General features: G+C 51.1%; 1 protein-coding gene across 1 annotated transcript in view; it reads left to right on the forward strand.

The window, feature by feature from the left end:
* Positions 1 to 23,122, forward strand: part of STX8 (syntaxin 8) — a 231,307-nt gene extending 208,185 nt beyond the window's left edge. The window contains exon 8 of the mRNA XM_012929734.2: positions 22,938 to 23,122. Within this exon, the coding sequence (XP_012785188.1) occupies positions 22,938 to 23,005 (68 nt within the window). The 3' untranslated portion in view covers positions 23,006 to 23,122. The remainder of the gene's footprint in view (positions 1 to 22,937) is intronic.
* The last annotated feature ends 1,279 nt before the right edge of the window (positions 23,123 to 24,401 follow it).

Below are 24,401 nucleotides of genomic sequence, written 5' to 3' on the forward strand. Positions count from 1 at the left end.
AAAAGAGTAGAGACTTTCTGTCCACTTTTCCATCTAGCACTCCTTGCCCAGCATGAGCCCCCTTCAGCCTTCTGGGCTTACACCCTCCAGCCCTCCTCTGGCTCCCTAGCTTTTCAGAAGCAGAAGGGTAGAGTGGGAGCAGGGCAGGTTGGGGAGGTGCCCCTCAGCTCCCCAGGGGCAAGGAATGACTGATCCACAAGAGATCTTCCAAAAAGTTCATGGAAAATGCCTGTTGTGGAAGAACCAGGCGTGGATTTGAACAATCATTTTGCACCAAAAGAAACTTAACTTTTCATGACATTTTCCCATGAACTTGGGGAGGGCACCCTCCTTTTGATGAGAGAAGCAGCAGGAGGGATGTTGCCCTATTCAGTGCAGGGCTCAGCTCTGCTTAGAGACCTGGCAGCCCCCTGAGGGTCTCCCAGGGTGATCTGCCAGGAGCACACCCGCCGCATCTTGGAATGCCTGGCGTTGCTGTTTCGCTCCTCACAGCCCAGTGTCATGCTTGTTTATCCCGCCGAGTGCACAATTCAGAAGCCAGGGGGGGTTGTTGGGTGGGAAGGTGGGGGCAAGTGGCGTGGATAAAGTCAGCACAGATCCTAACAGCCTCTGCCATGAGGGTCTCTCTTGTAGATTTCAGTTTCCAGAATCCCCAGTGCATTCTTCTGGGTTGCTTGTTTGTTTTTCATCCTGGCCAGCAAAGGAAGGTTCCCTTTCCGTGGCTCCAGGCTCCTGGGGACGTTCATTATCCATCCGTTTCCTGGGCTTGTCCTTTCTGAAGCTTCATTTCGGTCTGGGTATCAGCTAGACTACTAAATAGTCCACTGAGGGCTGACTCTTACTCACTGTAAGGAAATACTCAAGAGCATACTTTTTTTTTTTTTTTTTTTTTTTTTGCCACAATCAGAATAGGTTTGAACATGGCCATTAGTCAATATGAAATGGTTACTGTTGACACAGGTCTATGACATTAGTGCAAAGGAACTCAGTAGGCCCGTGTTTATCCTATTATGTGCTATTGGCCTTGGTATATATTTTTATGATTTTAGAAATTTAAAAAAAGATCTTAAAATCTGTTAGCCTCCGGTTTTTCTTTAGTTTGCTTCAGATATTATGACCCTCACTTGTCAAAACTTAAAAGAAATCACCATTTGAAAAGTCCAGTTCAAGTTCCATGGCCCGGGCATGTTCGCTGCTGGGAAAAGAAGGTTCTTGGTTCGTAGATTCCCCTAGGATCCAGGAATGAATGCGTGCGATCAGGGGCCTAGGATTTAAGGGGATGAATTTCCCAGGGTTTAATCATTTCATATAAGGCCTCTGCGTGTGACTTTTTCCCCAATAATCTACTTATCTCAGTCATTTACCCCTCCTCCTGCACGGCAAGGAAAATGAGGCTCCCAGGTTGTTTGCATGCTAAGTGGCTGGGGATTGTGTGTGCCTTTCAAGCCGCAGCCCCAGTTAATTGTAGCAGCCTGAGCTAATGGTTTCCCATGTGAGCCGGCAGGTTAAGTTGAAGAAGAGGACTTGAAAACACCCTTGGTCTCCATCCCTACCCCATGTGCGTCTCATGAAAATGTTTGCGTCGCACTTTTTCCTTTGCCATGTCCGTGGATGAAGAGAAACATCTTTCTGGAGACGGGACTAAGGGTTTTGCTGGTAGCTCCTTGCAGGGGTCTGGGGGAGGTTTTTGTTTTTGTTTTTCCAATAGATCACACTAATTTGCTGCCCTCCCCTAGGCCCACTCCCACCCTTTTTAGCATTTAAAGAATAAGCCGCTCCTGGAAGCAAGCAGCTAGGGGGAAAAAAAAAAGTAGACTTGTTCCAATGTTCTGATCTTCTTTCTTTAGGTTCCTTTCACATTTATCTGTGTAAAGTTTTTAAATACAGTGTCAGCGCATGAGAGCAGGGTTGATTTTCTGTTTAATACTAACAGCTTTCACCAGAAACTTGTAACTAGAATATTCTGCATGACCCAGGAACTTTGTAAAGCTCAAGGAAAGTGAAAATAAGATATGCTTCTTTTGGTGTGAATTTTTTTTTTTAACTCGTGCGTTTTCCCCCCAGAAATATTCATGTTTTTGTGGATTTTTGGAAGACCTGGTATATGCATGAATTTCAAAAATTCGTTACCTTTTAAACGTTTTGTTCCATGTAGTTTTGGGCATATCCTCATGCGTCGTTGAGGTACAGGGAGACGTGTGTGATCGTGGAAGCCGGGGGCGGGGGTGTTGATGAGGGTAGGGTCAAAACAGATGCCATTTCCCTGAGAAAGTTAAGAGGGGAGAAGAGCAGGGTCCTGTGGGAAAAATGGCCATGGGAAGGGAAGACTAGGGGCCCCGCTCCCCACTGCCACTTCTCTACCCTGTCTGCTGGCGTGTGCCCTCCCAGCCTCCAGCTCTCTGCCCTGCCAGCACTGCCAATTCCCACAGCGACGGACGTTCCCGACTGCTCCTCTCCTTCCAGCTGCACAGTGGGAGTTTTTCACACTCTGGAATGATCCAGTGCCTACCCATTTCTTCCCCATGCAAACTGAGCTGCCCACAAGTGTGCCAGGGCCTTGTCTGCTGTGGCACAGCCCTGAGAGGAGCTCTGTGTGGCAACGTGTGGTTCAGAAATGAGCACTGAACCACTAGGGAGGTGGCTTGGCAGAGGATGTTCAGGCTGTTGTATCAACACCCGAGCGCTACCCGAAAAAGGAGACTAGAGAGAGGTCCTGGCTGCTCCACTTCTCATCCAGCTCCCTGCTGATGCACCGGGAAGGCAGTGGAAGATGCTCCAAGTTCTTGGGCCCTTGCTGCCATGTGAGAGACCAGGATGGTGCCCCTGACTTCTGCCTGGTCCAGCCCTGGCTACTGTGGCCATTTGGGGAATGAACCAGTCTCTGAAATCTCTCTCGTCCTGTAACTCTGCCTTTCAAAGCAATAAAATAAATCTTATTTTTTAAAAAAAGTTGGGCTCGGCAGCGTGGCCTAGTGGCTAAGGTCCTCGCCTTGATCCCATATGGCCGCTGGTTCTAATCCTGGCAGCTCCACTTCCTCTCTGTCTCTCCTCCTCTCAGTATATCTGACTTTGTAATAAAAATAAAAAATAAATCTAAAAAAAAAAGTGCTGAGAGAGGGAAGTGGAGAGCAATCTAGAAAGTCAGACAGAGAGCAGTTAGCCCCGTGATAGAATTGACAGTCCTGGGTTTTTATTTGTTTTCATTGTGGGGTAAGAAAACATACCTGTAAATAGGCAAACTATGTATTGCAGTGATGAAAATGTAGGACTTCAGTGAATGAGCCATTTTAATTGTCAGTTTATCCAGAATCCTGCCATCTTATAAAAATTTTAATTTTATTTGGAATATGTATATGTGTGACCCAGCCACACAGTGAGCGTAGCATACCCCTGAGAAAGCATGCCGCCACCCCCTGTTCCCCACCTCCTCTCCGCTGCGTCCCTTCCCTGTGTTACCATGCTGCTCAACTTCCCACGTCTTTGGCCCTGGTTTCTTTTTACACATACGAGCAAATCTGTATGCATGTGTAGCCCCTGGTATGAAGGATGGCATTTTGTGAACATGCGTCCATGTCTGGCACGTGCATTATTTTATATGTGTTGTAGGTACAGCTGAAGAATAAATCCCCCGAAGCAGACATTTTAATTAGTTTTGCCAGATTGTCCTCCCCGGGGATCGGATGGTTGTATATTCCCGAGAGCGTTATATGAGACCATTTCCCTACAGTACGACGGTTAGCTGTTGGAACTGTGCCAGTCAAATAAATGAAAAATATTATTTCATTGTGTTAGGTTGAGCCACATGAAATTGCCACTTATGTAAGTCAGAAATTATAGAACATTGTTAATTTCATCTGGTTCAGCTTAATAGCTTTGCTTGATGTTTTCCTTAGTAGTGTGTATACTTTCTGATGTATTTTAATGGCCGTTTGTTGGTTCTGTTAATATCTAGGTAGACAACTATAAATATTTGCAACTAGGAAAACAATTTGTGTTTCTCCTTTTATTCATTAATTCCTTTGAACATATGGTTTATCTTCCAGATTAATGACAGACATCAGGGGTGAGGAGGAACATTCTTAGTTTTTTCCAAAGCTCATCTTCTAGTTTTTCACCATGAATCAAAGTGGTAGTATTCAGTTTGCCGTAGTTATTATTTAGGAGGATAATGGAATGCGCCCTTTAATTCTTGGTTTCTAAAGAGTTGTATAAAAAAAAAAAACTAAGAACAGACAACAAGTTCTAGTACATGTGTTCTTAGGGTCTGTTAAGGCAATCACATGGCTTTTCTCTGTTTATCAATGCGTTGAATTATGCTAATACATTTCCTAATACTAGCCCTTTTTTGCCTTCTGGAGGTTAATTTGGCTTGGGCACAGTGCTTTTTTCTATTAATAGAAAACTGGATTCAATTTGCTAGTGTTTTACTTACTAGGACTTCTCTTTTGGGGGGTAATTACACTCATACATGAAAGTGGGCTACAGACGTGTGTGAGTGTGTGTGTTTTCTCTGGTGGGTTTTGATATCAGATACTCAAACTTCATACACTGAAATGGGACGCTTCCTTTCTTTTCTGTATTCTGAAATGGTTTACATAGAATTATAAAGAATTTACCCGTAAAACCATCAAGGCACCTTTGGATGATAATTCTCACACTCCTTTCTGTTGCTGTTCAAGTTTTCCAGCTACTCTTTAGAAGTGTCGTAAAAACTTGGTCGTCTAATTCGTGCAAAGACCCCGTTTGACGTAGGGGTGAGGGCGCGTTCCAGCCTTCCATTGTTTCTCCTCTGGCTTCACTCTTCCCTGCCATATTCCGGATTTCTCCTGTGGTGGGTGCCATGATACGGTCCTTACATCTGGCCTGGCTAGCGGAGGAGGGTCTTGTGTCTGCCCTGCAACACGAGGGCTCATCCCGTGACCTGGGATGGCTGGCAGCCTGCGAAACCCCCAGTTAGGCCTCAGGAAAATGATCTTCTGCAAGGCACAGGGAGCAAGGGAAAGTGAGAGGGGGCTCAGCACACACTGCTGGCCAGAGGGAACGACCCATCTGGCGCATTGGTCACAGGCTGTAAATCCCCCTCAAGCACCTGTCAGAAGCCGCATCTGCTTCTGTCCCTGCAACCCAGGTCTTCAGTGTCCAGTGTCGGAGGCTACTTGCTTTTTCTCCCCCACCCCTCAGATTTATTAATTTATTACTTATTTGTTTGTTTATGTATCTAAAGGGCAGAGACTGAGAAATTTTTTTTTTGATCCATTTGTCTTATATCTATAGATTTATTCCCCTAAATGGCTTGCAATGGTTGGGATTGGACCAGGCTGAAGCAAGGAGCCAAGAACTCCATGTGGGTCTCCCCCACATGGGTGACAGGGTTGAAACCCTAGTAGTTTGGCCATCTTCATCTGCTTTCTCAGGTGCACTGGCAGGGTGCTGGATTGGAACCAGAACCAGGACTGGAACTGGCCCTCTGATATGTGGGCCAGGTATTTGCGGAAGAAGTTAACAACCCCTGCTTGGGACAACTGCATTGTGTGTGGAGCACCTGGGTTCGAGTCCTGGCTCTACTTCTGTTCCGCTTTCCTGTGGGTGTGTGTCCTGCGAGACAGTAGATGACGATTCAAGTAGTTGGGTCCCTACCACCCATGTGGAAGACCTGTTCTTGGGTTTGCCACTCCTGGCTTTGGTCGGGCCTATCCCCTGGCTGTTACACACAATTGGGGGAACAAACCAGTAGGTTAAAGATCTCTCTCCTTAAATGAAAGTCAATAGATGTTTAAAAAATGAAGCCACTGAGAAGTGTCTGATAGCGTGCCGGTGGCTCTAATGGAAAGCAGGATGCAGCCACCACATTGGGCTGCTTGGGAGCCCCCATGGCCCCTGCCCTCTAGAGCCATCCACTCCTTTTTGTTATAAATAAAGTAAAATCGCGCCACAGGGTAGGCAGTTCACACAAACAACTGGTCTTCCCGTCCTCTTACTCAGCTAACCCTTGATCGTGTCATTTCTTCATCATTTTAAAAACATTCTTATTTGTTTTTAATCTCCTCTTTCAACAGTTTACTTTTTTTTTCTCCTCCCCTCCCAAACATTGGCTTCTCGATGGTTGGATAAGTGGGTGAGGGAATAAATCACATTGTAACGTTTACGCTAATGTGCGACATTTTAAAGGCAGTATCCTAGATCTGTTTGTTTTCTCCAGTTAGCCCATAAATGGTTATTAAACGCCTGCTACATGCCAGGGCCCATGACTGCGGGGCTGCCGAACAAGGGGCTTGGAGAGTCACAGGGCCCAACAGGGACCCTGAATTCACTGTTACAGATGCTAAAATGAGATCTTTTTATGTAGAGGATGGGGTGGGGGGCCAGAGGGTGAGGAATGAACAAGACAGCAACACCAGCCCCAGAACTGGGAATTTAGTCCAGGTCTCCTGGGTGGGTGGCAGGGCCCCAGCCCCTGGAGTTGTTCCCCAGGGTCTACACTAGCAGGAAGCTGGAGTCAGGTGCCAGAGCTGGGCATCAACCCCAGTTAGAGCATCCCACCCACCCCAGTGGCGGCCTGCCTTCCGTATTAGAGACAAAGCAGAGCTGCCAGGATGCCAGCCTGTGCTCTGATGTGGGTGTGCTGGTGTTGCAAGGGGCAACTGAACCCTGTACGTCACAGTGCTGGCCCCAGCACCTGCTCTGTAAGGAGTCCTTTCCCATCTGTCTTCCCTATCCCCAGGAGTTTTAGAGCCACAATTTGGTATATCCAGTTTGCCCGTGGATACGTGTTCTAGAAAGTATAAGGCTGCCAGAAGTCTTGTTGATGAAACCTCTGGCCTCGAGTGCCGCAGGAGCAGGTACCCTCTGTGAAGCTGTTGCACTGTCAGCTCCTGAGAGCCGTTTGGGCTGCAGCAGCCACAGAGACATAGGAGAGACCCTCAGAAAGTTCACAGGAAAGGCATATCACCAGGGCACAATGCTAGGGTTTCACTTTTTTTTTCTGCATCAAGATGAAATCCTTTCAATTCCGTTTTCTGTGGATTTTTGGAAGTTCCCCCATGTGAGAGCTTTCCCTTTATTTTGTCTGCTGTAAGCGTTATCTTCATGATGTCTGTGTTGTGTTAGGAAAGAGACAAGTTTAATAAACAGATTCTATTTCTATTCTGGGCTGTGACTTGGAAACACATTCAAGTCTCTGAGCTGGGGACCCGCTGGGTTCTGCGTGCCCATGTGGTTCTCTTGTCCACCACATGGTGGTGACACTTCTAATAGAGCTTCCAAGACAGGTGCCCACGGTGGCACGCTGGAGCTCCAATGACTGACTGGCACCAGCCATCCCTGACTTGACGAGACCTCTGCCCTATCTCTTCATGATTCATCCACTTAGTATCCAGTCATTTGTCTGACATCCCCAACCTCCCCCCATCACCCCCGCCAACTTTGTAAAGGAATTGCACGACAGGCAGGGATAGTGTCCATCCTCTCCTGGGACCGGATCTCTGCCTCCTTGGTTCATAGTGCCTCTGTGCCCCAAGCCTAGTGGATACGTTCCCAAAGCCTGGTTCTGGTCTGATGGGCTGGCAGCACCACTTTAAGCACTCAGGAGCACATAGACACACGAGACAAACGCTTCCCCGTGGTTCAATTAAGGCAAGGCTGGGGGATTTCAAAAAAGAACTTTGCCTTGGAAACAGCAGCAAAATATACACAAAAGCATAAATAAATGGCTAAGTCTGCAAAGTTGAGCCTGCAGCCCTAGACTTTAGCAAGCAAGAAACTGGCTGGCAAGACTTGCAGACTATCCAAAGCCTGGTGTGTTCCCCTACTCAGTCCCCAAGAATTTTGTAAAACAAAGCTTAACAAAGATGGGGGTGGGTGTTTGGCTAAGATGTTCATGTCCCACTTTGGAGTGCCTGAGTTTTAAGTCCCAACTGGAGCTTATGACTCCTGCCCGCTGATGCAAGCTCTGACATGGAGAGATGAGGGTTCAACTGGTGGGCTCTTTCACCCATGTGGGAGACCTGGGTTGAGTTCCAAGCTCCCAGCTTTGGGCTGGCCCTGTCTCAGACACGGTAGTCATTTGGGAAACGAACTGGTAGATGTGAGCTCTCTGTGTGCCTTTCCGTGTCTCTGCCTCTTGGGGAGGAGGCAAGGCGAAGGATAGCTCAGCTTCTCCAGTTAGTAAGACAGATTTTGTTCATGATGTGTAACTTGTGCATCCAAAACAGACACAGGTTAGCTTACAGTGAAAATGTATATATAACCTCAAAGCCATTGAAGAAGAAATAGAAAATGTTCATATGTAGCAGGACCATAAATGGAAGATATAAAATCCCCTTGGTGCGTAAAATGTAGCACCAAGAATAGAATCCTGGCAAACCAAGACAAAAAGGGGAATAAGATTTTCACACAATGTAATGTCTAATAGGAGGAGGGGGGAAAGGCATGCTTTGCCAAGGAAGGTGAGTTTTCTCCTGGTTCCAAATGTTTGACCCAGTAATTGGAACATGTAATGCTACTGTGATTTTATAGAACACACACACAAACTCTGTGTTTGGTTGGTGACAGCATTTCATTATGTTGATCCTTCTTCCAGATCTGATGAAACCATCATTTCTCCCCCCCACACCCCTGAATGTGTTTTCCATGCTCACGATGTCTATACAGATTAACTTAAAATTTAAAAAAGAAATAGATTTGAAAGGCAGATAGAGTGCATGAAAGGGAGAGCTCCCATCTACTGGTTCATACAGCAGGCTGAAGCCAGGAGCCAAGCACTGTGTCCAGGGCTCCCACGTGAGTGGCAGGGACCCAAGGACTTGTGCCATCACCTGTTGCCTCCCAGCACGCAGGAAGTTGGAATCAGGGCCGGAGCCAGGCACTCTGATGGAGGATGCAGGCATCCTAAGCAGCTTAACTGCTCTGCCAGTTCCCTGCCCTCAGATTTCCTTTATATTTTGACAATGGCCTTCGATGAGGTGGAAGCCCCCAGTGCACATTCCCTCCAGCAGAGGACCCCAGCAGGAGTGAGCTTCCCAGGGGACCAAGTTGTCTCCCTTCCCCCATCTAAACACTGGGTAGTGGCGTTTCCTGTTCCCCATTTTCCTCTTTTCCAAGTGGGAGCTTTTAGCCTTGCCAGGATTTTCATCTAGCACTATACCTGAGTTATTGGAGAGGACTGAGTCCCAGCACACCTCCGAATCCTAAACCTTTCCACCACAATGTATCTCTTAAAAATATTTATCTTTTTTGAGAGGTAGAGAGATCTGCAGGTTCACTCTCCAAATGTCACCAATCCCAACAGCCTGGGTTGGACCAGGCTGAAACCAGGAACCAGTAAGTTAGTACAGGGCCCCCCATGTGGGTGGCGGAGTGCCAGCAACTTGAGTTGCCTCCCAGGGTGGGACTTAGCAGGAAGCCAGAGCTGGACGCAGAGGCGAGTTTCGAACCCCAGCACTCCAGTACTGGAAGCGGCATCCCCAGTGGTGTCTTAATCAGCACAGTGCAAGCCCACCACCCCTCATCCTTTCTTTGATCCTCTGGGATTGCTCAGGGATTCCTGTGCAGCGTTAATCAGGAATCCATACTGTGTGGTCCCAAGGGGCTATGTAGTTCCGCTAACACCCCGCCACCACACACCCCCACCTTACTTGCTTTTATTCCCTGAGGTAATTATTTCTTTATTTCTTTTAAAAGACGGCCTCTGCAGCTGCTATGGACAGTGTAGAACCGTTCTGAAGCCATGCGTGAGCTTACGGAGCTATCAGACGTGAAAGGTGCATTGTGGAAACTACCATGGCTGAGCCTCCCCAGCAAACCTTCCTAAAGTGCTTTTTCTTTGCAAAATGAAAAGAGCCACTTGTACAGCACACACATCCCTTGGTCCTGGCTCTGGCATGTTCGCAACTCTTTCTTTGTAACCACGTGCTCCAATGCAGCAGGCGGTGGTAGTGGTGGCGGCTGCAGCACCTTCCAGAGCTGAAATAACCGTGATGCTGTACACCAGATTCTAAAGTGTGTGTGTGTGTGTGTGTGTGTGTGTGTGTGTGTGTGTGTGTTGAGGGGCAGGCAGCAAAAGCTCTGCCTCCTCTCTTCTCTTCTGGAGACAAATCTGGTGCTAACAGTCAAAGAACTTTGTTTTCCCATCCCAGATATTTCAGTCGCAAATTTGAGCCATGTGGGCAGGGGTTTGAAATCAAGACAGCTGAGTTTGGGGGGGGGGGTTTAGAATTCAAACATTTGGAGTGAAGCAAAGTCTGGCTGCATGGGTAGAGCTTTGCACCCCATTAGTGACCTGGCCTGCTTTTCCATCTTCCCTCTCTCTCCCCCCCCTTTTTTTTCTAAACCCTCGTGCCAAGTCTGATACTGCTCTTGGTGTTTCCAGATAGGTCCGTAGCATCCTGGGCAGGAGTGAAATGGCGGTCCTCCCTCAGCTTTTCATGAGTATTTCAAAATGTCACCTTTGAAAGAGAAATGTAAAAGGCACTGCTCTCCTAAGTGCAAGTGCCTTAGCAACTGTCTGCAGAGACAGGTTTATTTCAGCAGAACTTGTAGTAAACAGTGATCAGGACATGGGGGCGCATTACAGTTCCATTTGCAACCTGCAGATGCGATACAACGAGGTCTCTGGGCAAGTGGCATGTTGCCCGAGGTTTTCTCTCACACGGGTGATTGCTCGTCGTGGATGCCATGCTTGCGTCCCAGGTCCACTCCAGGTGGGGATAGCGTCTTGTCCCTGGTGCCATGGGCTTCTCCCTGGCTCTCAAAGGCAGACCGACTTCAGAGAAATGGGGCCCCTACTGCAGACATAGGAGTTGCTGCCCTAGAGAGAGGCAGGCCATATGCGGCCCAGGGAGACAGCAGTGTCCCAGGTGCCCCGTCTTGCTTGTTCTCACTGTTTCTGGCCACTGTGCGGATCTCCGCTCATGCTGTGTGGTCTGTAGGCAGTACACGCAGGGTGGAGTACAGCGCTCATCAGCACCAAGGCCAATGTTTCTGTCATCCAGATGTGGCTGGGGATGCAGACGCCCAGGCTGGGCCTTGTGGTACAGCGGTACCAGACAGCCTGGGATTGCTTTAGATGCAGCTTCCTGCTGATGCACCTGCGAGGCAGCAGATGATGCTTGAGTTCCTGCCGCTCGGTGTGGGAGACAGGGATGGAGTTTTTGGCTCCTGGAGCCCGAAAGACCGTGTATTGTTTATCCCCACCTCTCCAGGGCACACAGCAAGGCCTAGCAGGTCCACGAATGCTGCATACATCTGTAGATAAGTAGTTTGTTTTCCTACTAGGCTTTACTTTCTTTAAAACCTAAGACAATCAAAGTTAAACGTCACCTTTTCTTTTTTTCTTTTTAATTTGTTTTGGTGAACCTTTTTTCATGTGGTTAATGACTGGTTTATTAAATGCTGATTTTTGTTTCAAAAAAAATTTAGGCAGGAAGCGGTAGGGCTGGGAGCAGACTAAGAGACAGGCCCTACAGTTGTACATACCTGCATGGAGCTGTCCAGAACCCCTCTGTCCTGCTGAGGCAATTCCATTGCATAAATGGGTTACTGTTAGTTGATGGGAAATTAAGTTAGCTGGAATCCCCGGCTTGCTGATCGTGCCGGTTCGGCGAGGCAGGAGTGTCCTGCTTCAGCTCTCCGAGCTATTAAATTAAATGGTCATGACATGAAACCTCAGAAAAGTCTTCTTGTTGTCGAGAAAGATTGTACACAGGTGTTTTTGCTAGCCTGCTTTAGAGTAAAAAAAAAAAAAAATCATTTCCTCTCCCGAGGGAAAGTGAAGCAGCCTGTGCAAATCCCCCCGCGTCATCCCGGTGACAGTTCCCATCAGACTGTTCTCTGAAGAGACTGTAAGAAACGTGTATCTGATGAAGAAATTAATTTCAGAAAATAAGAACAACCTTAACACCCTAGAGACTACAGCGGTTGGGAACATTGAGTTGTGCAGGCGGAGGTTTGGTTTTAATTTTGCAAGATTCTTCCAGTTGAGAAAAGATGGAACGGATATCGCTCCATCTGCTGCGAAAGTTGCACACTCCAAGCTGTCCGAGCGACGCTGCCTTTTGACTTTAAATTAACCTCCATGGCAAGGGAACCCTGGGAGTGGTACTGTGCTATTTGAAGCACAGAAGATTGGAGATTTATGGAAAAGGGGACAGAAACCTTTCTTCTAGGAAAAGCACTAATTATCCCACCACTCTCCCCACCCCCTTAATGTTGATATTTTAAAGAGTGGCAAAAAGAATCTTCCATCTGTCGGTTTACCACCCTCCCCTCCGCTAAATGGACACAATAGACTGGCCCAGACAGAAGCCAGGAGCCTGCAGTTCTGTCACCCTGTGGGTGACAGGAGCCCAAGTACTTGGGCCATCCTCAGGTGCTTCAGCAGGGAGGTGGCAGAGAGCTGACTCAAGCTCCTCGCTTCAGAGCAAGTAGATGAGTGGGGACAAGGAACGGTCTCCCTAGTAACAGCCAGACGAGCCCCCTGCTTTGAGAGGATGGGACAAGCCGCAAGAGTGGGAGAGTCCCACCCAGAAGGGAGTAGCTGAGGGGAGGAATTTCTCATGCAGCCTTGGGGTGGGAGTGGACAGGGGTTGAGGGAGGGGTCTAGGTAAACCACTGGGCTGCCACAGGCTGCACTAAGGGGCTGTGTCATCAGAAGCGGAAGTTGTTAACTTTGACAGTGGAGTAGTGATGTTTTGGTGGTTTCAATGACTTAGGGGCAGACTAAGGACATTGTATTTTCAAAGACTTTATTTTAACCCGTGTGGCTAACACGCGGGTTTGTTTAGATGCTCATTGGTAGAAGCAGTGAACCAAGCATGATAATTCTATCAGATCCTTCTTCTACATGGGAGAAGATCCTTCCTGCCCATTTAAGCCAGCCAGCCATGGGGACACTTTGGAAGCAGATGGCCCTTGCTGTCCTGACACCCCCGCTGCTCTAAGTGCAGGATGGTCACATGGTGAGCTGCTTCCTCAGTTAGCATATCTGACAATGTGCATGACAACAGGGGCTTTCTCATCTGACTTCTTGGAGAAGTCTCCTGACTCAAGCCTGGACAGTCCTCCCGACTCCCCACTTCCCAGAACCAGCATGGGTTTGTGATGGTAAAAATCACAGGTTCTGGGCCCGGCGGCGTGGCCTAGCGGCTAAAGTCCTCGCCTTGAATGCCCCGGGATCCCATATGGGCGCTGGTTCTAATCCTGGCAGCTCCAGTTCCCATCCAGCTCCCTGCTTGTGGCCTGGGAAAGCAGTCGAGGACGACCCAAAGCCTTGGGACCCTGCACCCGTGTGGGAGACCTGGAAGAGGCTCCTGGTTCCCGGCATCGGATCGGCACGCACCGGCCGGTTGCGGCTCACTTGGGGAGTGAAACATCGGACGGAAGAAGATCTTCCTCTCTGTCTCTCCTCCTCTCTGTATATCTGACTTTGTAATAAAATAAATAAATCTTAAAAAAAAAATTACAGGTTCTGATTGGGTTAGTGTTAGCACAGGGCCTTATGACAAGGATGGAAAAGCAGTAGCAAGGCATGTCCAGGAAGCCATCAGGGGCCACCGAGAGCTGGGCACAGAGCCTGTCTGCCCACCCCAGCCGGCCACAATGCCAGCACTACACCTCTGCGCCCGTGTAAACACATAGCCCAAATGTTTGGGTTTCTCCACACAGGCATGAGACTTGGGGACGAATGGGAAATGGCCAGAGCAGAAAGGTCTCAAGCCAATTATGCAATTAGCCACTAGCCTGTGCTGGCCTCCACCCTCACATTTAGATAAATTTGGAAACCATCAGCGAGCACTCTGTCTCTCTCTTGAGCCAAATTCTTCTCTCCATGAGGAGCCAGTCAGACTGTGCAAACCTGCCTGGTCTTGTGCAGTATCATTGTGGGGTTGAGTTCCACTTCCCAGTCCAGGCAGCAGCAGGCATTTCCCCCTGCCCCATCCCCAGAGATCTCAGTGCTGTGTGTGTGGCCTGGCACAGTCTCATTCCCAGTGGGTCCCTGCGAAGTTAGGTGGCAACTGGGGCCAGGCTACTGGGGGGTATGGGGGGTCATCCATCGAGGAGATGTTAATTAGCCAACACTGGAGCTCAGGGGGAGGAAGATGACCTTGGGGACCCAGCAAGGAGGGGAGAGCAGAGCTCCAATTGCTTTTATTGGAGGCACTTAGAATGCTTCCCACGTATCTCATTTATCCACATGGCACCCCTGAGAGGTACGTTCATCTGATATTTATACAAAGTTATGATGATGCCTACAGATTGGAGTTCCTGACTCTGTGTCATTCTAAACCTCCAGTCTCATCCCCCCACTCCCAGCTCACTTTTCTTAACATAACGAAACCCTTTGGAGGGGAATGAGACGTCTCAGGCTTTAGGCCAACCCAGGGGTGATTTCCCCTCCCGCCCCATGCCCTGCCTTCCCACTCCCCCTCCCGCCCCCCAGCTCCCTACCAACCTTCCTTTTTCTATTGTTGTTCTTAAGTTTGATTTATTACTTAGCGTTCTAGCCAGGCTCCATGGATGTTCGAAATATTATAAATAATGTGGATTGAAAAGATGGTGCTGAAATGTTTATTGCATTCTTAGAAAGAGAAGGCGGAGTGGCGCGGAGAGGGTGGCGGTGGGGAGGGAGGGGCGCCAGGAGGGCGGGAGGGTGAGGCCAGCTCCTAAGATGCTTTACTGGGTCCGTGAACCATGGTGCTCAGGAGGAGAGAGCTGATGCTGCAATCCAGCTAGCAGGAATGAAGCCTGCAGTGTTCAGACTGCACTAAGATCTGTAGGAAGAACATTTGGCCTGTAAGGAACCAGTCATTCGGTTCCCTGCTCCCAAGGGCCAGCAGTCCAGAGCTACAGGTGCCTAAAGTGGCTTCTCCAGCCTGCTAGCCTGGGCGTGGCCCATATCAGTGCCCAGCCTTGTGCAAGGGACAAAATACCCCTCTGATTTTGCTCCATTAGAATCAGCTTCAGTCACCTTAGAAGCCCAGTGTCAACCTGCCTCTTAACTTCTTGCTCATTGGCCATGGCCACAGGCACAGCCATCCATGTTGACGCGCCGCTGTAGATTTGGGGAGTATTGGTGTGACAAGGGGGTGAATGGTAATGGCAAGTGATGTGTGGGAGTCGGATGCACCCCAGGCTGTGTGTTGCCAGCCAGGATGGTCACTGGGTACCAGGCATACCCCAGGACAGCAGCCTTCCTGTTGCCTAGCAACCCTATCCTATTGTGTCTGTGCTGCCTTGACAGGGATAATCTGTTGATAGGGTGGAGAATTTCTGATGAGCTTTTGACCCCAACCTGTAAATCAGTGGTTGTCCAACTGCAGCACCAGCTGCTAGACCATTCCCACGTTAAGCACCCTGAGTTAGAAAGATATTGAAACCCATTCTGCTGTTAATATTCCCAGTTTGACCTTCACACTGCTGCTAGTCAGCCAAAACTCAGAAACCGTGCACAGTCGTGTGCCACACCATGATGTCCTGTCGGTGATGGCCCACGCGCCTGATGTGGATGCCTGGCAGTGTGTGTGGTAGGCGTCTCGGGATGAGAAAATTTACTCTGTGATGACAGCCACACAGCAGCAGACTCACCCGACAGCACAGTGCTCAGAACATGGCCCGTTTGTGCTTGAAGAATGTTTCACAGACTCTCTGAGAAGGCAAATCACAAACCTGGCTAAATCGTAATTCTAACCAAGTGATACGTTCATTCTGGAAATGTTCATTTTCGGCCACACAAGAAGCTTAGGCTAAGTGATACCGAGCCCATGATGGGCGTGGAGCCAGGTGCTGTCTGCAGTCTGATTGTGCTTAGGTGACGCAGCTTAGTGTCATGTGCTGGGTGCGTGGAAGCCGGCAGAGGGCCCTGGTGCTCAAGCAGGAGAGAAGGCGGCTAGCTGGGAGTGGGAGACCAAGGTGGGGAAGCTGGACCGTGCCGCCGGGAAATGTGTCATCATGGAACTTTTGTACATTCTGCTCTGAACTGACCAACCGTGGTTAGCACTCGCCAACCATCATTTCACAGCCAGAACTGACTTCTTGAATCGTCTCCTCCTCTTTTCCAGTAGAGTGGATAAGCAGGAGGAAATGACATAATTTTAATATTATTTTAAATTAAATAATATTTTAATATTAACCTTAAAACACCTTTGTTGTTGGCACTAGCGACAGGCATTTGAAAGGCAGGTACTGTGTGTTCCTTGTGAGGGATATAGAGGGATGTAGATGTGCCAGTAGAGTCGTGGCTTGACTGTTTCAGGCTCTACACATTCTAGAATTTTCGGCTCAGGATCTTGTTCCTCCATTTGTGTCCGGTGTAGGGTTGGGGCAGGGGTGTTGGAGGACCCCCCCTTCTTGCTCTCAGTGTCCACCCTGACAGCGAACTCTGTGGGCGGTAGCCTCCCTTGTCCAAAGTCAAGTGGCATGGGCCCTTGGGTGATAAATGCTGCTCCTAGGTGGACGTCTTTGGGGGTGGTGGGCAGCATCTGAGGATAGAGCTGAGTGCAGGTGACATGAGCGTAGCTTCCCGAACACACCTGCATTCACACCACATGCTCAGTGTTAGACCTCTGCCGTCCGAAACTGTTATCTCCCCTGTGGTGGCCTCCACAAGTCCTGGCGCCTTTTGTGCAAGCATGCATTTCAAGATGAGCTGGAAGGTTTTCTAGCAAGATCTGGCAACCGTGTTGGGTGGTGTGGAGAGCAAGCCAGGGCTCAGGTGGAGAGGCTGAGCAGTTCTCCTTTAGGTGTTGTACATGGGGAGGAGCCAGCAGCACTGCAGGCTGAGGGTGGTCGTAGCCTAGGACCACACAGGGATGGGGAGGGTCCAGCAGCTTCTGTGCCAGGCTTGCTGGCCAGGAAGTCCCCTTGGGGAGCAAGAGCAGGTTCTGAGAGCACAAGGTGCCCAGAAGCCAGGCCTGGTCACAGGTCCCAGGCATGTGCTGCATCATGACAAGTGGCACCTGCCTGGCACTGGGGGTTCACTGGCCTGAGAGCCTGAGGGTATTTGGCAGTGACACCTTGAAAGCAGGGGTGACCTTTTGAAGACTGTTGACCCTTTTTCTCTGCCTCACCCCTACCTGCTCCCTACCTCCCCCACCATGGTAGGGAACCTAACAGCCAGCCTCCCAGCCACACTGAGTGAGTGTGACCTACCTCCTGGTTATTTGGGGGAAGACCCTGCCTGAAAGGCGAAAGGCCTGCTCTAGCCACCAGCGTTCTCTCAGGTCCGTCCTTTTCCTTTCTTCCTATGGCCCTTAGTGGCCATCTTTCTTCTGCAGCCTTGCCCCTGTCACCTGGGTTACATATAGTCTGTGTCATCTCAGAAGCAGAAGGAATGCTGAAAGGAGGCAGGCGGATGTGGCCTCCAGGAAGGCAGGGCGACTGGTGCCCTCACGGCACCCCGAGTGGCCCTACCACTGCCCACGTCAGTCCTGCACCCCCTCTCCAGGACCCGGCTTCCTTGGCTCCCCGCAGTTGAGGCAGCAGGCATCAGTTTGCAGGATCGGGTTTTTCCCCCCTCCCTCCTCTGGGTGTGGGACAGTCACAGCGGGCCACCGGAGCCATGGCTGCTGTCCAGGATGCATGCAGCATGCAGTCTCCCACCAGCCGCTGGACAGCCCCACCCCTACCCCAGGCACCTACCCGTTGGCTGGCTGGCACACTCCTGTCCCGGAACCCACTGACAAGCTCTTCCTCTCCAGCTCCTCGCTCTGCAGCCCCGTAATAAGCGCCCTTTCTGTTTCCACTTGTCATTACATCAGCCCTCATTCCAACCAACTTTTGTAACGTGTTATTTCTGAGCTCACATGTTATTAGCGCTTCGGGTTGGCAGCCTCCGGATGCCACGGAGGAAGGTACCCCAGCCTCGGCCGCATGGTGTCTCTGAATCCTGCGGCTCGACTTTGGGTTTCTGGGGAGCCTCAGCAGCAGCACCCCTGCTGCCACCTGCCACAACCTCCCACCCCCTCCTGCATCATCACCTTAGAAAAGATGCCGCCACGCCGTGCCTGCGTGGCGCACCATCGTTTGGTGCGTTACCTAATGTATTTATTCTGGTTTGTGTCTGTCTGGACCCATCCCACACCCACACACACAGCAGCGGGGTCCCAGTGAGGGCAAGGATTTCTGTCCAGGTTTTATTTTTCAAACTGGAGTTGTTTTCCTCCAGCATTTTTTTCCCCTTTAATATTTATTTACTTAGTTACTTAAAAGGCAGATTTATAGAGCGATCTTTCATCTTTTGGTTCACTCCCCAAATACAAGAGCCCAAAGCCAGGAACCACGTGGGTGCAGGAACCCAAGCTGTTGTGCCATCCTCCGCCTGCTTTCCCAGGCACGTCAGCAGGGAGCTAGATTGGAAGTGGAGCAGCCAGGTCTTGAACCAGCACCCATATGGGATGCCAGTACAGCATCCCAGGCAGTAGCTTAACCCACTGTGTCACAGCGCCAACCCCTCCCACCATCCTGACTTATAAGAGCCTGTGGGAAAACAGCCTACACACCCGCTGTGTGGTTATTACCCATACAGGGGCACGTTATGAGCAGACCACTTTCAGGGCTCCTGAGGTCTGCCCAGGGGTTGGAGGGACAAGCCTATGAGCCCAGGCCGAGGGACAGTCAGCCTGGAGGGCCAAGCAAGTAGTCTTGCCCCCTGAAATCACTCCTGGGCCTGGACATTTTATGAGGTAGAATCGTAGTGCCCTCGGGGGCAGCCCTTCACGGCTACATTTGTGGCCCACACCTTCAAATGTTAACACTCCCGTGACCAAGACCCAGAGAAGGTCAGCTCAGAAATCAAAAATCCCTTCCACCCCGAGGAAGAGGGCCTGGCTGGGTCATATGTGGGTTCCATCAGGCCAGGGGTAGGGTCAAGTCGAACAGGCATGGCTGGGAATCACCCCTGTTGTAGACATATTCACTATATTTAACATAAGAGACAAAGGGACTGGCACCGTGGTGCAGTAGGTTAAGCCTCCACCTACAATGCTGGCATTTCGTATGGAGTCCTGGCTATTCCACTTCTGACCCAGAGGTCTGCTAGTATGCTTGGGAAAGCAATAGAGGATGGCCCAAATCCTTTGACCCTGGCACCCAACAATCAGACCAATCTAGCAAACTCTGATCCCTTCACTGCCAACTGAGTGGCCGTGGTCCAGGAGATGAACTCTCTCATGGGAGGCCTCCCCACTGCTGCACCAGGGTCATGTGATGCTCAACTAGGTGCCTGTGCCTGTACCCCAGAAGCCAGACTCTGCAAACTACTTCTCTCCATAGGCCATCTCTCACAGCTGTAATTCCTTTCCTGTTTTGGAGCCAGTGCCGCTTCTCCCTTTACCCAGTCCCTTCTCCCCTTCAGGCGCCCTGGACTGGTCCCCACCTCCTACCAACACACTCCAGCTCACTCTGGTCTCGGGCTGTGTCTGCCCACACTGCTCTCCTGTCAGCCTCACAGTGGCCGTCGCTCAGGCCCGGGGAGGTGCGTGCTTTCGGTGAGAGGGCTGAGGGACAGGGCCTCCCTCTTCCCCTGGTCTCCAGCCCAGGCACCCTTGGAGGCATTCTCTGTAGCCAGTGCCACAGACCAGGCCCTGGGTTTTCCCAAAAGGCCTCAGGAAATGTACATGTGGTCAACCCATAGGACCCAGGGGAGGCAGAAGGCCATGGACTTGGGTTAGCCATGTCTCGGAGGCCAGAGAGGACCAGGCTGGAGTCTGCAGGCCAGTGTGTTCTCCCCTCCATCTGCTCCCAGACTGCAGCCTCGGGGGGCCAGAGGCGATGACTGTTTACCACATACAGCCGGTAGCGGCAGGGGTGACACGTCACAAGGAGGAGAGAGAGCGCAGATGGGCCTCTTCCCAGGGTAGGGCTCCCTTGATGGAGGGGACGGGCTCAGCTCCCCCTCTTCACCCCACTTCGCTTCTGCAGTCCTGTCAACTGGGGGAGATGGCTGGCCCCTGAGCCCCATTGCCTCCCTGTGTGACACATGTGCCATTGGACATCTCCAGCGGTGACACGGGACTCTCAACCTGCAGCCTCTCTCCTTCTCAGGCTGCTGCCATTTCTGTAGAACATGGACTTAGCATGTTGAGTTCCCCTGTCTGGTATGTTTGATCCTCTTCTCCTCCTGCCCTGCCTGCGAACCGGTCCTCCGCATGTGCCCCTACCCTGATCTCATGGACGTGTGTGCTGTGTTCACACTGCCGCCCTCACCTGGCAAGCACTTGGCCGTGCTCTGTTGGCCTGTCAGCTTCAGCTGGGGTTTCACCCAGCAGTGCTGCTCTTCCTGTGGCGCCCTGCTGGGCCTGTGCCACCCCACCTGCCACCCAGACCCCTTGGCCTCGGTGCTAAATACCATCCAAGTATTCCCCATTTCTGCTGCCCCTTCTCATTTGGAGAAAATGACATCTCATTTCTGTCATTAAACAAGCTTTCTCTTGTAAGCCATCTACTTCTCCCTCCCCCACCCCCCACCCCGAGTTACTATTTAAAAGAAAATGCCAAGTGACACACAGGGTGCCATGTTTCGGCTTGTGTTGGTAGCAGCATTTGCATTTGCCTGCAGATAAAGCACTGCGAAGGCCGCCTCTGGTTTCCTTGGGGGCTCCTGGAGCAACTCCTTCAGCAGCCCCATGGGGTTTTGTCCCCTGCCCCCACAAGCCGCCAACAGACCTCACACTGGGAGGATCGTGGAAGCCCTGACCTCTGGGCTCAGATGCCAAGTCCTGTACCCAGGTGCAGCCCCTGTCCCCAGCACTGGCGTCCACTTCCCCAGCACTCATCCTCTCTCCCCACCCCCCGAGGTGGGGGCAGAGCAGGCGCGCCCCCCGGCCCCGCGTGCGTAGGTCATGGTTGAGGTCCCAAGGCCAGCCACAGGCCCCTGCCGCCGTCCCATTTGAAAACCCCCATTCGGCGACTGCACTTCTCTCTGTTTATTTACCCCGGACTGGGATTAGAGGGAACATTTACATGAACTTTCAAAAACAAATATTCCAGTTTTGTCTGTCCTCCCGCACTCGCTTCCCACCCCTTGACTCAGAACTCTATGACAAAGAAAAAAAAAAAAAAGAAATTCTCTGTTTGATTAGTGAGAACCAACTGGTTAGTACTAAGCAAATGTCATCAAGTAGTAGGCACAACTGGCATCGTTTGTAGGCCTCCTCTCTCCGGAGGTCCTTAACTAGATGGTGGAGGGACGGATGAGGGATCGTGTTGACCCAGCTCTCGCAGTGTGCAGGGCAGTGCAGACAGCAGCAACGTGTGTCTTTATACATGTCTTTGCTGATTTTTATTTGAAAGGCAGAGTAACTGTTGGCGGAGGGTAGGGGCGGGAAGGATGGAGAGAAAAATCAGTCTTTGATCTTCTGTGGCTGTGGGACTGGTTCAGTCCCTTTCAGACACCACCAAGTGCCTGCGTCAGGCAGGGCTAGCACCTTGCTCTCTCTTTCCTCCTCCTCATGAGTGAGCCTGCCCAGCGCTGTCCTTTGCACGTGGTGGTGGCAGGGCCCATCACTTGCTGGTTCTCAGTGTTTCCCTGGGAGGACGATGGAGCATTGGGCTAACCAACAATCTTGGGCCAGCATCACCCCTCCTCCTCCCAGCGGCTGCGCTCTGTGTCCTTTCCCAGTCTGAAAAGGCGTTTGTTTTCTGACATCTTTTTGTAATTGCCTTAGCTGGACTTGTAAATATCCTAAGTGGTTGAGTAATGCTCATCTAGTCAACTGACCAGAAGGAAATGGACCTTGTTTTCCCATTCTGGCATCCCAGGCCTGACCCCCAGAAAGGGACTCTGGGGCTGGCGGGCAGAAGAGGGCGAGTATGCCAGCCTCACCAGGTGGCAGCAGGACCAGGGCAGGAGTTGAGCGCCCACCTGTCCGTGACCTGCAGTGTCAGTTACTGCCTCAGCCAGGGTTGGTGGGGGTGGCCATGAGGTTGGAGCTTTCCCTCTCAGGTTCCCACCAGGATGGCCTCCAGCCTGGAGCTCCTTTCCTGTGGGCAGAGGGGCAGGGTAGGGGGTTTGCGATCCCTTCCCTGCCAGCCCTGTGGGGTTGTAACATGCCAATGTGTGTCTCCATGGTGCTGCCTCTTCCTGTACTCCTTGCGTCTGTATCGTGGGTCGGCTTCTCAGTGTCTTCTCTGGAGATAGGGAACAAGCAAGGATGTAGAAAAAGGAGACCAGGCCACAGGTGTGTTCCTCCTTCGGGCTGAGGGCTGGCTCCGTCACTGCGCGCTCCAGACTCCTGCACCCACTCTTGTATTTGTTTAGAATTTCCCACCATGAAAAAGTTAAGGAAGTGGGGGAGAGGAGAGAATACAACCAGGTTTTCAGCCCCACCCCCACCAGACCCTGGGCCTCGCTACCTGTGTGTGTGCGTGCGTGTGTGTCTACTAGTACTGAGAAGGACCCAGAGTCCCAGGTTGTGTGGCAGAACCAAACAGGTTCCACTTCTGGCTTCCCCTGTCCCAGCAGTAAGGACATGGGTGGGAAGGTTAAGCTGCCAGGTGAGAAACTTCTTATCAAGGAGAGTTTGTCAAGGACATGTACCGTCTATTGCGTTCACTACCAAACCTGGAACCCCTGAGCATGCCATCCATGTCCCGAGTGCCTCAGTTCCCACTATGCAGCCATGTGGATGGCAGACAGGGTGGGCGCAAGGGTCGGCTTCCGTGTAAGCTTCCTCGGTGCATGGGCAAGGGAGGAATTGGGTGGCCAGAGTGGCCGACTTCTGCAGCCACGCAGAAAGTGAGGCTGGGGGCAACTGGCCTTGCACCAGGAACACTGCCTCAACTCCTTGGCCGGCTTGTGCCTCCCCATCCTCACCCTGGGCTCAGAGGGGGTGAGGAGGTGCTGCAGCAGCGTACCCCTCCCCCATGGGAGTTAGCAGCCTATGCAAGCTGTCTGCTCCCGCTGTCTGGGATGGGGCATTGAAAGGGTCAACCTGCTTCTCTTTCAGGGATGATCCTGGTGATCCTGTTGCTGTTTGTGGCGATTGTGGTGGTGGCAGTCTGGCCAACCAACTGAGCACCAAGAAGGAGCCCTCCTGCCAAGATACCCCCCCCCCCCAATTAATGTAGACACAAAGCCCAGTACCTTTTGGTATACAAGCTGTTGCTCTCAATAAAACCTCCTCAAGCACTGGCTCCTGATGTTGTTTCTGTTCCTAATGGTTCCAGGAACCTGCCTGGCATCCTGGCCCAGTGTGGCATTCTGGGTTTTGACCTCGGTCACTTTTGTGTGAGCCAAATGGTGACTGGCATGTGGCTAGAGGTGAATTCTAGCCATCCTGCACTGTGCCAGCTTTGGGGGGGCGGGGAGGTCAAAGCCTTAACACTTGCATAGGAAAAGAACAGTTAAGGCTGTATGTGGCCAGTTGGGCAGCCTGGTGAGCTGTGGGTCTGAATGTGCAGCGGCCCCCATTCCCACCCTCCTGCCTGAACTGTGAGCAGCCCCTGCTCAAAGACACTCCCGGAGAACTCTGGGGAGCAGCCTCCAGACCTGGCAACACGGGCTTTTCATGCCCTGGTGGCCATGAGTACCTTGGTTTTCCAGGCAGCCTAGAATCAAACCTGTTGATTGCATGGGGCAGGATAGGAAGAGACCAAGTTGTCGGGAGCACACCGTCCGGTTAAGGAGTGCCAATGAAATGGTGCGGCTCCTGCCCTGGCCCTGCCAGCACGTGTGTCTGCATGCAGGTGTGTGTATGTGTGCATGTATGTTCTATATCATCTGACTACATAAGTGCACATATACACACATCAAGCTTGTAGAATGGCGTGATGAAGGATGGGAAGTGACCGGGTTGTGGGTAAGTACATGTAAGGGTTTGGGGGTGCCAATGAAATGGTGCGGCTCCTGCCCTGGCCCTGCCAGCACGTGTGTCTGCATGCAGGTGTGTGTATGTGTGCATGTGTGTGTGGCATTGGAGCCCATACGTGCACATATGCATACATCTAGCCTGTTGAATGCGTGATAAAGATTAGGAAGTGACCAGGCTCTGGTAAGTACATGTCTGGGTTGGGGCGATGGTGATGCAGTGGCTCCTGTGACAACCCTGCCAGCAAGTGTGTGTCTGCATGCTCGTGTGTGTATGTGGGCATGCATGTTATCATCTAAATCCATGTAAGCACACATGCACACATCTAGCCTGTAGAATATGTGGTTCGGGTGGGAAGTGACCAGGTTGTGGGTAAGTACACCCCCGGGTTAGGGGCAACAGCAGAACGTTTCAGCTCCTGCAGTATCTGCCAGCATGGTGTTGACGGCATGCAGGTGTGTGTATGTGTGTGTGTGTTATCATCTGAGCCCATACAACCACATACACACACCAGGCCTGCTCAATGCATGATGTAATGGCAAGTGACGGGGCCGTGGGAGGTACACCTTCAGGTAAGGGGCGGTGGTGAAATGCAGTGGCTGC

The sequence above is a fragment of the Ochotona princeps genome, chromosome 17 (genome assembly GCF_030435755.1).
Source record: "Ochotona princeps isolate mOchPri1 chromosome 17, mOchPri1.hap1, whole genome shotgun sequence".
Taxonomy (NCBI): Eukaryota; Metazoa; Chordata; class Mammalia; order Lagomorpha; family Ochotonidae; genus Ochotona; species Ochotona princeps.